This window comes from Gymnogyps californianus, chromosome 2 (assembly GCF_018139145.2).
Source record: "Gymnogyps californianus isolate 813 chromosome 2, ASM1813914v2, whole genome shotgun sequence".
NCBI classification, from domain to species: domain Eukaryota; kingdom Metazoa; phylum Chordata; class Aves; order Accipitriformes; family Cathartidae; genus Gymnogyps; species Gymnogyps californianus.
This window is the reverse complement of record NC_059472.1, coordinates 78,510,219-78,524,727: the sequence shown is the minus strand read 5'-3', so window position 1 is coordinate 78,524,727 and position 14,509 is coordinate 78,510,219. Positions and strand designations below refer to the sequence as shown.

The 14,509-nt window shown below is 38.0% G+C and overlaps 1 protein-coding gene across 1 annotated transcript in view; it reads left to right on the top strand.

Annotated features, from left to right (window-relative positions):
* SEMA5A (semaphorin 5A) overlaps positions 1 to 14,509 on the top strand; it is a 261,292-nt gene that overhangs the window by 152,606 nt on the left and 94,177 nt on the right. Inside the window, exon 11 of the mRNA XM_050891819.1 lies at positions 4,351 to 4,558. Coding sequence (XP_050747776.1) covers positions 4,351 to 4,558 — 208 coding nt within the window. The remainder of the gene's footprint in view (positions 1 to 4,350; positions 4,559 to 14,509) is intronic.

Here is a 14,509-nt window from a genome sequence, read left to right as displayed (position 1 = left end):
CTTCTCCATAGCAAGAAGTTGCTACAGCTTCTTTAAGTGTTCTTATTTCTGTTAGGAAACTCAAGGAATTACAAGTTTATTAGTTTGTTGCATCTGCTGTATGTTTTGTGTGTTCATTTTCTGTTTTCCTTTGCAGGTGTCACCATAGATGTTACAATGATTTCAACCACACTCTTGCAATGTTCTCCATTGCTGGCTATGCTTTATACCATTTACATCTTAAACTTTGCTTTTCAGTTTTAGAGATCATCCTTTGGTTTTGTCCCATTATGATTTTGTTCATTACAGGCTCTGTTGCCTCCAAGCTTGTTCTCTACAACTCCACCTCAAGTTTTCCATCCAGTTCTTCATAGTCTCCTATGCATTACATAGTAATATTTCAACTAGAATTTTTCTTTCCTCTTCATCTTCATTCACAGTGATTAGATTTCTAATGTTCAGTTGCTGGTTTTGCAGATCTCTGTAGAAGTATTGTGGTACAAGTTAACAAAGCACATTATTTACTCATTCTGGCGAATGCCATTGTCTTTTACTACTCCTGTATACATTTGGTCATCCTTAAACCAAAGCTGTCAGGCATCTGGATCTATTCCAGCATGTCTTGCTTACACTCAGGATGCAAAGATGCCATTCATTTGAATTTTTAAATAGCTGTTGACTCTGCCTTGACATTTGTGATGAAACTGAAACTTTCTCTGTGTCCATGGCAATAAAGTTACATCCATTAGGAAGGTCTGTGTTTACCATTCTTCTTAGCTATTTCTTGGAAGAAGTGGACAGTTAGTTTGATTACGAAGTAAATATTCATTTGAAAGATTTTGACAGGTCTGAAAACCTCCATGCCCCAGAGCCATATTCAAGACTCATTTCATTCCCTACTTCTCTCTTTATTTTGCTTTACAACTGCGGTGTGAAAATGGCTGAGCAGACAACACTTTTGAGGATGGGACTTTTACAAGTTCTTTAGGAAATCGTCAATCTTTGCTGGAGGCTGGATGCATAATGTTGCACACATTGTAGAATTGGAAACACTGGAGCAAAGCGCCTGGCTTTTGAAAGTACTGATGCAATGGCTATGATTTTCCACTGTAAGGAAGCCTGGTATAGCCAGTACTACATGCTAGTATAGTTTGAGGAGCTTGATAGCCACATACCTTTGCTATGTACCATAGTCTGATGGACATAGCCGCCAATTCAATCTGTGTCTGTCTTGAAGTTGTGGAATAAAAACAGATCCTTACCCTAGATTGGGCTCCCAGGTGGTCCATGCAAAATCAGAGTCATAGGCAGGAGGAATTTAAAGCAGAGAAGATAGGTTATAGAAGGTCAAAAGTAGGAGAGTTTACTGAGGCAGAGGTAGATCTCAGATAACATTTTATTCCTTTTTACTGAACTTGCATATGACCCACATTGCTGCTGTGAAGAGTAGTGTTTCTTCCTGATAATCTGTGGGATCTCTGGCACTGCTTCTTCACTTAAAGCCCAGTCATTTATGATTTTCAACATTTCTGTATGAGTGCTGATTCTCTTAGACAACAAATGGGAAAGGAATGGTTTGGGAGATGCTGAAAGAAAGCAAAAGGAAATGGGAGGAACGGAGACTGTATGCCAAGATAAGAAGGAAGAACAAGAGCAATGACAGCTGTCCTGGGGAAGGCATTAGTGCTGCGGTTCTCAAAGTGAGAATATTTTATTTCATTCTAGGGTAGTATGCTGCTGTAACCGTATTCTCCAGGTCATAGACCTGAACATAAAAAAATTGTAATTCTGCCCTTTACAATAAAAAAATTTACTGAGGAGAAAAGAAACACAAAATATTTGGTTTTGATCATATTCTTTTCTCCAAAGCTGCACTTCTAAATTAAATGCGTATGTAGGCGTGGGGCAAGGAGGCCTCCAGTCATGTTTTTTTTCTTCTCTTTTATCTTGGGGGAGGTGACAGCAGGTGACTCAGTCTGTAGAGGCCAGACCCGGCACAGTGGCAGGAAGAAATATTAGTCTGTATGAGAAGCATGTGCTGAATGCATACCTGATTTTTGTCTCATGCAGGAAAAAGATGGCAAGCCCAATGCAATGTATCATGAATCATACTGAATCTGTTGGCTGCCAGTTAGACAAGTGATGTAGAGTTGTACTAACTGATCTATGAAGTGATACCAATTCATTTATGTCTGTAAAATGATCTCACTGCTTTTCTTCCTCTTAGTACATTTTTCCAACTTCTGTGCTCCAAAAAATCATTTTTTTTTTCACTCAGTGGCTAACTAACACAGCCACTGATTTTTTTCTGGGCACTTCTCAGACCATATTTTGACCTTGAAACTTGCTGTAATTGTAGTTGAGATTTTGCATCCAGCAATCACCAGTGGAAACACTGCTTGTTACGTTCTTCAGTTAAGCTAGTTATTGCTTAATTGTGAGACAAAACTGACTCTTGGCAAAGGTTTAATTAATTTTTGAATATAACTCTACTTTAGGTTGTTTGGGAAAAAAGTGATAGTCAAATTAGAAACTTTTTTAATATCAAAAAGGTTAAATTTTAATGAAAATTAAAATTGTCATTTAATGAAAGGTTTTTTCTAACAAATACTCTTACATACAGTATTTCCTGACAAGCTTGTTTATACCAAGAAAGGAGGAAAACGTAAACAGTTATATGAAGTGATTATATTAAGAATTGAGAGGTCAGTCAGAAGACTTTAACATGCAGACATGATCTGTTACACTCAAAATCTTGTTATGGACAAAGGAGAATGCACTTTATATAGTGAGCTAAGCATTTATGGTTCATCTAATTAGTTTTGACTATCTAGTAAAATTAAGTCCATATTATTTAATTATTAAAGTTTTGTTAATAATATGGTTAAAATCTTATGCATAAACTTCCTGCTAACTCCCCCTGTTATTTGGTGTTATGCTCCCCCTTCCAGTACTTCTCCAAGTCTTAAGATTGACTATTCGGTCTTCCTCAGGAAGGGGGAGAAGACTTTAACAGTAATTAGCATCTTGGGTTCTCCTCCTCCTCTTCAGTTTTGGAATCTGCTTGAGGCTACTTTTTTGTATTTTCTTAAGGTTGCTTACTTGCTGTTCCTCACCAATTCCCAGGCAAATTTTGGGAGCCGCACGCTGCCCTCCCCCAGCCCCGTTACCCCAGAGGGGCTGTTTGTCTCGCAGTGACTGTGCAGGGGTGCCAGCACCCTGCCCCGGGTGCTCCCAGAGCGAAGCCAACGCAGGGAGGCCACAGGCACGTGGCCACCAGGCAATTGCTGCCACGGCTAAAACGAGCTCTTGCCACGGCAGGGCCAGACACATCCTGAGACCCCGCGCTGCCAGCTGCCCACCAAGCCTCTGGCCTTCTGCTAGTGATGGCAAAAACTGTATTTACTGGGCTGCAGAACAGAGCATCCCAAACATATGTTTTGGAATTATTACTGACTCACAAGAGATGTTACAGTCTTTCGAGACTTCACGTGAGTAAGAGCTGATCTCAGTATGTGTTTGCAGTGTTAGATATTTAACATTTACTATTGCTGGCACGTAGAAGATTGCATAATGCAGTTTTGGTCAGACAGCTACCTAAAATATTTATCAGTGTGAGAATGTGGTCCTTTGTGTTCAGAACAAATGTTCCTTGATATTTTTAAATTATTTAAAAACTTTGTATGAGTGAATCAGAAATCTCATCAGTTGTCTGACACTGGTTTGTGATGCTTAACTCTCTTTGCTTAGAAATCACAATATGAATAGAAGTGAAGAGCAAATGCTAAAAGATACGATTTTTCAGAGGTCAAAATCCAGATAAGTAAGAAGGGACGCAGCCTCGTTTTATTGTTATATTCACCTAGACTCAATTAAGACCTGCAGATATTCATGCATATGTGCTTTATTAAATGAACGTGATACATATCTAAAACTCATAGCTTTTAACACATAGAATTTTAAAACAAACTGAGGCAATGATGGACTTTATTGCTTTTTAAACTGTTTTAAACGTAGTGAAGTGTAGTACAATCTGGTAAACTGAAATCAGTAAGCCTTGCTGTGAATGTGCATTTATAATAGCCAGACTTTGAAAGCTTGTTTTCTAGTGACTACTGCTGTGAAATCTGTTCTGTGCTCATGAAATTATTTTTTACTGTATTACATCACATAGAAAACTTTAATGGCTGTTTTCAAGTTCTTTTCACTGTACTATAAGCAACTTAGGAAACTCTGGTCAAAGTACTCCCACGTTCTGAGGCTTCATTGAAAACATCCAGCATGGGATGAAGATTTGTTCACTGAATGACACCAAGTAGGTAGAATTGCTAGTATGATTTTTAGTAACTCATTTTCCTCTTGCCTTTGCAGACTATGGCACTATTAAGAAAGTGCTTGCCCCAATGAACCAGACTTCAAGCAGCTGCCTGCTCGAGGAAATTGAACTCCTGCCGAAAAGTCAGTGGGAGCCCATCAGGAGCCTTCAGATCCTGCACAGCCAGAGTGTCCTTTTTGTGGGCCTTCAGGAACACGTGATTAAGGTCCCTCTGAAGAGATGTCTCTTTTACAAAACATACAGGTATGAAGAATCAGCTAGTTTGATTTGATTGGAGAAAAATGCTTGCGGGGGGTTGCAGAAAAAGGGGAAGGAAAAATGACTGTAAGTAGGAATCCAAATTAATTACCTCTCTCAGCAATGACTTTCTAGGTACACTGTTTATCAGAAGTGTCTCTGACTTCTTGTACTAACTTGTTAGGACTAGATGAGACTCTCAAGGAATTATACTGATATTTAAGTGTCATTATACAGATTCTGAATTGTGAAATGAAACAGTAAGAAATGGTTTATATAGAAAACAGGTATCTGATAATGTGCAATATAGCTCCTGGTTTAATATATTTAAAGCTTGACACTTGGATAAATTTAAGTTGGGGTTTTTTTTAAGCTGTATTAACACTGAGTAAACAATATCTCTGTGGGTTCAGAAAGAAAACTGGAGTGGATGAACTGAGAGTTAAGATGAGTTGGAAAAGTGGCTATTTAAAGGTAGTGCTGGATCAGGAAACCATAATAAATGTAAATGTTCTACTACGTGAAAGTGTTATGCAGCTAACAGTTGTTCAATAAAACAAGGAAAATAACTTACTATTTATCACTTAGTTTTAGACTGTATTATGGTAGTTAAGGAATTTAAAGTTCAGCGTACAACTTTTTCTGTAGGTTATCTAAAAGTATTTCTGGGTTGCAAAAAACCCATATGCTATTAGAGATTGTTAATTTAATCTGATTAGTTGTATCTTCCCTTTGATATAAGTGTGGTTCCACTAATTCAGTACAGTTGTTCTGTTTTATGTCAGATAGACTCTGAACCAATGTGATGAGCTTTTTGAGAACTGTGACAGAGGCATTTGGTTGTTTTTTAGCTTGTTTTGCTTTCAGGTCGTTTAATATACGTTCCTTTGAAAAGCTGGGCTATTAAAGGAGGGAGACAGGCTGCCAGTTGCCTTTCTCGGCTGCTACAGTCAGGATCACGGAGACATTATTTGTGCAGCAGACAGAGAGATTATACCCCCCGTGAAAGGCAGTGACCATTTGCAGGTGGAGACATTTCAGGCTGTCAGAGGGACCACGCAGGCAGTCACAGCAGGGAGGTGACCGCAGGACACAGATGTAGAACTGTGGCTCAGAGGCAGTGGAAGGACTTTTCCAAAGAACCTGGCTCTACGTGGGGATTGATGCCATGCAGGAGGCCAGTGGAAGGCTACTGGGTTGAGAACAAGACTGAAGGAAAAGCTGTGCCCTGGAAAAATGGAGTAGACCAGGGAAGGGGAGTATTCTCCTTATTACAGTTCTTTACCAGCCCTTTTGGTTTATGCTGTCTTATGTGGCATATTTTAGGCATTTTCTACTAAAATAGAAGAGATAGGACACTCAAAGCCTCATTGGAAGTCCTGCAAAGCTTACTTTAAGGAAAAATTGTATATGGCAAGTCTCTGCCTCAAGCTTTTTGTTGGTTTAGGGGCCAGCATAGGACCAAGTTTCGTCTTTCTTTGGTTTAGTGAGTTGAAACAGGATGTGTGGTGGTCCTGTAGCCCTTTTTGTTTTGTTTCCTCCTTTTCATTAAGTGAAGGACCTGTATATTGGGAGAGGTATATGTGTGCATGTGTGTATATCTGAAGAAGGAAAAAATCTAATGACGTATTCTTATGCTTCTCGCTTTTCTTGAATATGACATGATTATGCCATTCTGGTTGTACAAGACATTGAACATGTTTCCCTAAGCAGGTGTGTTTATTTCAGAAAGGGAGATCAGGCTAGTATCCTGTGTTTTCTTAGGGCCTGTGTACCCATGACGGCAATCGTAAACATAGAGACCTCAATAATACGGGTGTCCTGTATTTACACCAAGCCTGCACTCCACTTCAGACATTTCAAGGCTGGAGCCTTGTTATGTTATTAGTGAGGTGTGAACTCCAAAATCCAGAGATGAGACTTCCAGAGCACCTGCTTAGCTGGTGCCTGTGTGGAGGTCCCACAAGGTCCCTGGTACCTGCGCTTCTGTCAGAACAATTCCCAAGGCACACCAGTGCTATCCCAGCTGCAGGGCCCAAACATGCTTCTGCCCTCACAGGGTGGGACCGCTGTCTCAAATCATAGACCTCATGCATGGCTGCAGACTAGGCATTCCTCTCCCTGTTTGAGCAGTGGGGACTAGATTTTAAGAGCTTTCTTTTCTTTTTTTTTTTTTTTTTAAAGTGGTGCTGTTCCCATTTTACTGAGTAGAACAGTAGTTAAATGACTCAAATCCTGCTCAAATGATAATTTATTCCTCTGCCCAGAGGTATGTGAAGTCTCGTCTTCCACTGGAATAGTCACTTAAAAGGAGATAAAATATTCCTTGTGGGGTTTTTCAGTCATACCTTTTGTAGTTGTATGACTTTCCTTGTAATAATTAAATATCCATTGCACCAAAAGGGTTGCCATCCATGCTTTCTTCTTGGTTAAAGAGTTCACCAGCAATTTTAGCTCTGTTTTGTGAGAAAGGAGAGGATTTACAGATATGATCTAGATGAAATAAGGCATCTCCTTGTCATCTATCATTAGGGACTCAGGTTGTTTGGAAAATGCAGACATAATCTTTCTCTCACCTATCACTTACTTTTGGCTTGACTAGTTTTTTCCTGGCTTATACTGGATTTCAAGCATATTTGGTTCTCTACATGTGGAGAGAGTGTAGATACCTTACTTGGGGCTATAAATTTCACTAGGTAATGGAACATCTGAAACTTAGTCACTGCATTGCTGGGTGCTTTAATACTCACATTCTTGTTATATATTGCCAACTATTACTTCTATACTATAGCAATGGGTAAATACAGTAATGGGTAAACCTTACCTAAGGTAATGCCTTGGGGCATTGTGGTTCTTTTTGTGGATTATTTTAATTTTATCTATTCACATTTATCATACTTAGGGCTGTATAACTGCGCCAAGGCTATATTTTGAACTTCCATCTATAATAACTAGAGTTTCTTCCCCAGATCAAGGGCATGTGTAGTCTTTAATATCTACTTCACATATTTATTGAGAAATAGAGCATGCTTGTGTATTAATAACAGCCTTAAAAAAGCCAAAAGGCTGAAGATGTACTAGCTCATCTGCTCTGTCTTTTTGTGTCAATGGCAGAGTGCTCACCGTCTAATCTTTTCTAATCTTTTTGTTTAAATTTATGGCAAAGCTTTCAGACAATGCAGCTTCAGTCCCTCTGTTGAGCAGACTGTTCCACAAGCTATTATCTCAATGTCAAGATAATTTTCTTGAGATTGTCTGTTTTTTCTTTTTATTTCATTATCCTTTGTTTTATCTTCACGTACTAGCCTCTAAAGCATGTGGTTATTGCTTTTATTTGTAGTTTATTATGTCTCCTTAATTATCACTCTGATATGCTGTACATACTTAGCTAATTCGTATTTCCTTGTAAATCTGTTCCTCCAGCACTTTCCTGTGGTGGAGTCCTCTGTGACACGGTGTTGCCTCTGACAGACATTCCCTCTGATTCAGGACAGTCCTGTTCCACACCAGCTCACAGCTGCCTTCCCACAAACACTATTATCAAAGGCCCTTGAAAATATTGTTTTACATTCAGAGGCTAAATTTGATTTTTATTTTGTTTTGGTGTTCTAGGTGCAGTTCGGTGCACTTTATTACTGTAACAGCAGACCATACCACAGGCAGAGCCTGTTGTCACACCTGTAGTTTGGGTTGCTCAGGACTTTCCATTATGTCATGATGTTTTTGTTGTTTATGAGTTGCCTGTGCTAGTTATTTGGACTGACAGTTTTCATGGGGGGGAGAGGATATGTGTCTCCCACAGACTTCTGCCAATGGCTGAATAGTTTTGAACAACCTGTCATAATCCTGCTGTTTTCAGGAGTCAGCTAGGGAAAAGTAGTTTGAGACATGTGAATTTTTACAGACAGTTCTCCAAAAAGCCCTGGCGTCTTCATGCTCCGGGAGAAAGCAGCAGAGCAGTTACCTTAGTTCAGCTCTCCCTGGGGAAAATCCTTAAGATTTGACCAGGTTATTATCACCTGGGTATTGCAATTCACACATGTTTATCAAACTTTTACGGAAGACTATCAGCATTATTCACTGGAGCTACTATTTTCACTATGAATTCTCCAGCTCTCTGTACTTCTTCAGAGTTGAGTAGGCCAAGCGTAAAGCACAACTGACTTTTGTATACCTGCTAATTAACTATAATGTGAGATAAATAGAATGATTATCGTGAGAAGATAATATTAAACTCTCTAAAGTTGCAGTGTTTGCTATTTACTTTGAAGGCTCTATGCATCTGTAATAAGGAATAAGATCTGTAGCAGGGGGGTAAAGACTGTCCTCTGAAACAAAGAACGAGTCAGCTTTCGTTTATTGGCAACTGTAGCCTTCAAAAGCAACCTGGGATGGCAGTGATTCCTCTGAGGCAAATTTGTCGATGTTGTAATTTGTAGTGGAGTTTTCAGTGCATCAGTTCTGAAAGTAGGGGCAATGAAAGGTTATATCAGCCCAACGTTCTGCGAAATCTTACGAAGCAAGGGTCCAGAATTGGTATTTCTGATGCAAGATAAGTTTCACATGCTTAGAAGACTTGAAAACTGATCTTACTATGATGTTATGTCTAAGTAAATAAATAGTGCCATCTGCTAAAAGCTGTACAAATAGTGACTTCTCTGGTGTAAAAAAACTACTTCTGGAAATTTTTGAGTATTGTTCGTTACATTACACGCATAAAATATTATTGGGTCACAAGATTGTTTTGCTAAGTGATGTTACCATAGCTATTCTACTGTAACCATAACTTTTCTCTCTCAGTTCTCCATCATTTTTATTTTGGCTTCTTTGTTAACCATCAGCTAAGCAATCTGTACCTACACAAAAGATAAACGTAGCAGCACAGTACTAAAAAGGGTACTGGATTAACTAACAGAAGAAAACAATTATTGCAAATTTGATTATGCTTTATTTCATTCCTAGAACTCCAGCAAGATTATTGGAATAAGTATTTCAACCACTGTTGCATTCCTTTATTTTGCTTTAGCTATAGAGGTTGCTTCCTCAGAAGTACTCTCACACTCAGTATGAACCTGTTTTGCTGGTAATAAAACACTGGCTATCATTAAATAGTAGAATAATTATTCCTATATACTAATATTATGCAAGTTAACAATGAGTAATGTGGTCTAAACTATTACGAGGTGCTAATGTGTCCAGAAGAGCTTGCCAACACATGGAATTGAAATTGCTGTTTTGAAATAATCATTCCAGAATAGTTATTTTTTGATATCCAGGTGGATTTCCTTATTTCAAAATATGCAAGCCTTATTTCAGTTTAAATCGGAGAAACACACTGCTGCATGAGAATGTCGGAACCACATGAGGACTGATCTAAATTAGTGATTCCAGAGTAATATTCCAGAATCAGAATCCTCATAAATTTCCCAGACTGGGATAAACCATAATCCTGGCTGCAAGATTATAAGCACATTTAAAAACTGAGAAGTCTTTTTTTAGGTATTAGATATACTGCAAAATTATCTTCAATTGGTGTGAACTTATGAGAACACTAGTAAAGTCAGCAGAACTATGAAATAAGCACAGTTGAAAGTTTTCCTCACTCAAAAGAAGTAGAATATTTGTCCCATACTGGGGAGGGAATCAATTCAAGTTCTACGGACCTGAGGTTGACCTATATTTCTTTCTTCCTCTGTGAAGACTAAGGTTTTTGCAGAAAGTGTCTTTGTCTATCTGGCCCACAAAATGCATCAGAGACAAACTATGCATTTACATTTTGCTGCACCTGAAATATTTAGTCACAACTCTTTAAAGTGTGTGATTTATGCATGTATGTATTGTATTGTAAGCACACATTTTTGGCAAACAAGAAGGAATTTTGATAAACAGGTAGAATTTTACAGCCTGCTCCCAATGTATTTCTTGAAGTAGCCTTATGAGGAAAAGGAAAATGTCTTTTCCTTTTAGTTTGCAAAGTTGTAAGAAAACCAGATGGACTTGACTACATATTTGCAATTCAGATTTTATTAGTAGGATATTATTTTAAACAAAGAAGTGAGCTAAGAAATAAAAATTTAAAACAGGCATGTGGTTTTCATATGTCATGATGTAATTCATTTCTTTACTTTAAAAAATACCAAAAGTTTGAGGAATTCTAAGTTCAGTGTAGTTACTGTTAAGTTTTCCTTGAAAATCACCTGACATGTTTAAAGCAACCCACTTTCCAAGAGATCATTTCACTAGTCATTTGATACTTGGCAAGTGTATTCTCTGGAAGCAGAAGTTAAAGAGACTAGACGGTAAAAAGAAAAGAAGAAAAAAAAGGCAAATCAGGAAGGTTTTTTATTTTAAAATAATTTAACGTATCACATACTGGACTGCTACTCAGTCAGGCCAGCACATACCCTATGCATCTCAGCTTACAGTGCTCTGGGTTACACACCAGTTGTTTTCTCATGAGACTTATTTGCAGCTCTCTTAATATTCTATAATTTTTTTGTGGACATTTTCATTTATTTAAAATTTTACAGAAAATTAATATCCATGTTTGCAGTCCACTATTGACCTGAATGTATGAGAGAGAGAGAGAGAATATGCTTGATGCAACAGTGTGAACTGTGGGCAGGAGTCCAGGACAGGAGTTTGGATGCTCCAGTTCTATGAGCCCAAACTGAGTGGCTTTGAAGGCCATCTGCTCCTCATAATATGTTGTCAGGCCAGCGGAGGTGTCTACAGTTACTTCTGGAATGAGAGGTAACGGTGCCCTCGAAATGCTGGGATACCTGCTGTCTGGTTAGTACTTTCAAGGAGTCAAGTTGTACATCCTAAATCTGGGCCTGCTATCTTTATAATTGATTCATATTCTAGTATAAAGCTAACCTCAACATTTAAGTTCAAAAGAACCTAGGTTACAGCTGACCAAAAGGATATGGCAGTTGTGTACCGTGTTTACATTTATATCTGCTAAAGATGTGCATGTCTTTTAAAGACATGGGAATGCCATATGGAAGCCAACGTGTCCAGCCTGGGCAATCACGGTTATTGCTGTTCTGGTCTAACAATACATAAACTTGTGGGAAAATCCCCAAATCTGTTGCTTTTGGGTTGTCTTGCCCCTTAGGTAGCTCAGATTTCCAGAGCCTATTTGCAAACCACAGATTTGCAGTCTCTAGTTTCAGCCTCTCAAAAAGGCTTTGAAAACCCTAGCTGCACCTGGTGGTCCCAGCATTTCGAGGCTCCTACCTCCTAATCAGAGAGCTGGAAGCTCTGTCTTGGCTGATTGACATGGATGGGGACCTCAGATGTTATTTCTTTACAATGAATGGCAAACCTGCATTCTCTTGTAGAGAGATTGCTCTGAAAGTTGTATTTCGCATTTGTTCCAAATCGAGCCACTTGCAAGTGCCGATATTCAGAGAATTGTGTGTTATAAACAACTTTACTAAACAAATTGTACCTAAATTCCTGATTCTGGATTTGATGGAGGAGCTTATAGATTTAAGGCTAGTATTGTCAGTGCATGTTGCAAGATTGAATCGTACCTAGATGGATTTTGATTGCCTTACAGAAATTCAAGTAAGAGGAAGCAACAGTAGACCACACAGAGTGACTGAGATGATTAAAGAATTTGTTTTTTCATAACGGTACAGGCAAGGGTTAAGCAGGACTCTGAATATTTGACATGCATCTTAGTTTGAGCTCCTAGGACTTTATAAATTGTGTGCCTACCATTTATGTTCTTCTGCATCATTCATTTGTATCTTTCGATCCCTGCTCTTCATTGCACACATATATATATGTATATATTTACAAAACCAGTAGTAATGAAAACACTGATAGGTACCTTTGTACAGAAGTCTAGTATCAGATTCACGTATTCATTCAGAAATGGATAGCACACTGCATTTGGAACATGAGACAGGCTTTTATCTTCAGTTGTCTGTTCAAATTTGCAGTGAAGAATCTGGCTTCTGTGAAATAAGATGGTGGCCCCAGTTCAGTTCCTGATATACAAAGTGTCTGGATCACAGTTGACAGTAATTGGAACTAGGTAGGCATGGCTATCTCAGTAGAAACGATTGAAAGGGTCAGGAAACTGAAATATCCTCTGTTCTTCAAAATGCTGTGTATAGGTAAAGACAGAAAAATGTTTCATTGAACAGTCGCGGAAGATGCACCTCTTATGTTTGTATATTCTCTGAATAAAATGTTACAGCTCAAGAGGATACCTGATTAGCACTTACAATGTATATTGATATGGGAATATATTCTTCCCCTGAAAGAAGATTTAAAAATCTCTTTGAAATCAATGGTATCAGGATATACCTTTTAATCTTAAGATTTTTTTGTTCTTTGGAGCACACATAATGAATTCTTTTTAGTCTAAAACTGTGGGGGTTTTTATATATTTTGCTCTGAATGGTGTTCATTTCTGCCTCACTTTCTGTCTGAATAAATCATCTCAAATGTAACTGAAATAGAGCAGTTTTGCTAGCCTGCTTGGTGATAATTATAAAATAGCTGAAGAAAATGACCTGCTATTGCTGGCTTGCTTTAGAGTGAGGTGACTTACGGTTCTGTTACTAGTCAGTCGAAATCCATTGTTTAAGTGTTGGCATGACTGTCAGTAGGCATACCGAACCATTGCAGCCAAATGAATGCCTTGCAGGAGAGACACTCAAGTACCTATCATTTACGTTTGGTAAAAACTGTGAAATGACAACGTAGAGGAAAATTAGAATCAATCAGTAGAAGCCAAAAGCTGTTGAATGTTTTTGTAGAGAGTGCTGACTCGACAGGGTAAGTGGCATCAAGAGTCTTAGAATGAACCAATTCACTTTTATTCCTGAATTTCCTTCCTGCACAGAATTGCCAGTTTTAGCAGTGCTGGGACAAATCATGTGAAGTCTTAGAGATGTGGGCTGGTGCCTACTGGGAGTAACAGACAAAACATTCATTTTCATCTCTGGTGAAATTGAGAAGTAAGGTAGACTTCTAGAGACAAGATGGCCAATATATTGTCCAGCTCTGCTACTTCCAGTGTCAGTATCTGAAAGGGCCCTGTCAACTAAGCTAATGCTAATCTCATCTAATGCTAATTTTAAAATTTATCTAATTTTTCAACAGTAGCATCTAAAATGGCTTTAATTTAGACAGAGATTTGGGAGGAGAAAGGGATAAAGATGTGTAGTGGTATCTAATTTTCAACTTTCCTTACTTACATGAATTTGACAGCCATTTTGTACAATTTCTTTTGTTATTTCATGTACACACTGAAGCTGTTCCTCTTACTGCTGTCTCTTGGGAGAGAGATTCATTTAAAAAGAGTTAAAACAATATGAAATTTTCATTGATGGAGGACAGTAAGGACACATAATTGTGAGTTAATAATAGTCCCTTTAAATTTCACATTTCAGATAGAAGTTCAGATATTTTCATAGTTACAAGCTTTATTCTATCCTCATTTTCTATCTGTAAACTTATTTTGTTATTTGTTTTTTTCTTTTATCTAGGCATAGCATATCAAAATAATTAGCTGCTGTTATTCACACATTAAATTATCCCTCAAAGGAAAGAAAATGGTTTTAAAAGGTGACATAATTAAGCAAATATGGATAAAAATTTACCTGCATATTACCTCTCTTCTTCTTTTCATTTGAAATAAAATATTTCCACTTGTCAGAGATATTGATGATCTAAAAGAAATAAATAAGAAAACCCTCTGAGATGTGAGGCAGGGAGGCGAACAGAAGAGGACTGTGCTAATACCTGAGAACAGGACAGCTATTTAAGCCAGGTCCTGCCTCATTTCATGAATATATCTAGCATGGTGAACTGAAATGCCAGAAAGAGGGTGATGATGCTGAACTACACTTTAGTGGTATGATTTTTCTGTCTGAATATAAGATTTCAAAAGTTAAACTTTTTACAAAATGAGACTTAGATATAATAATGACT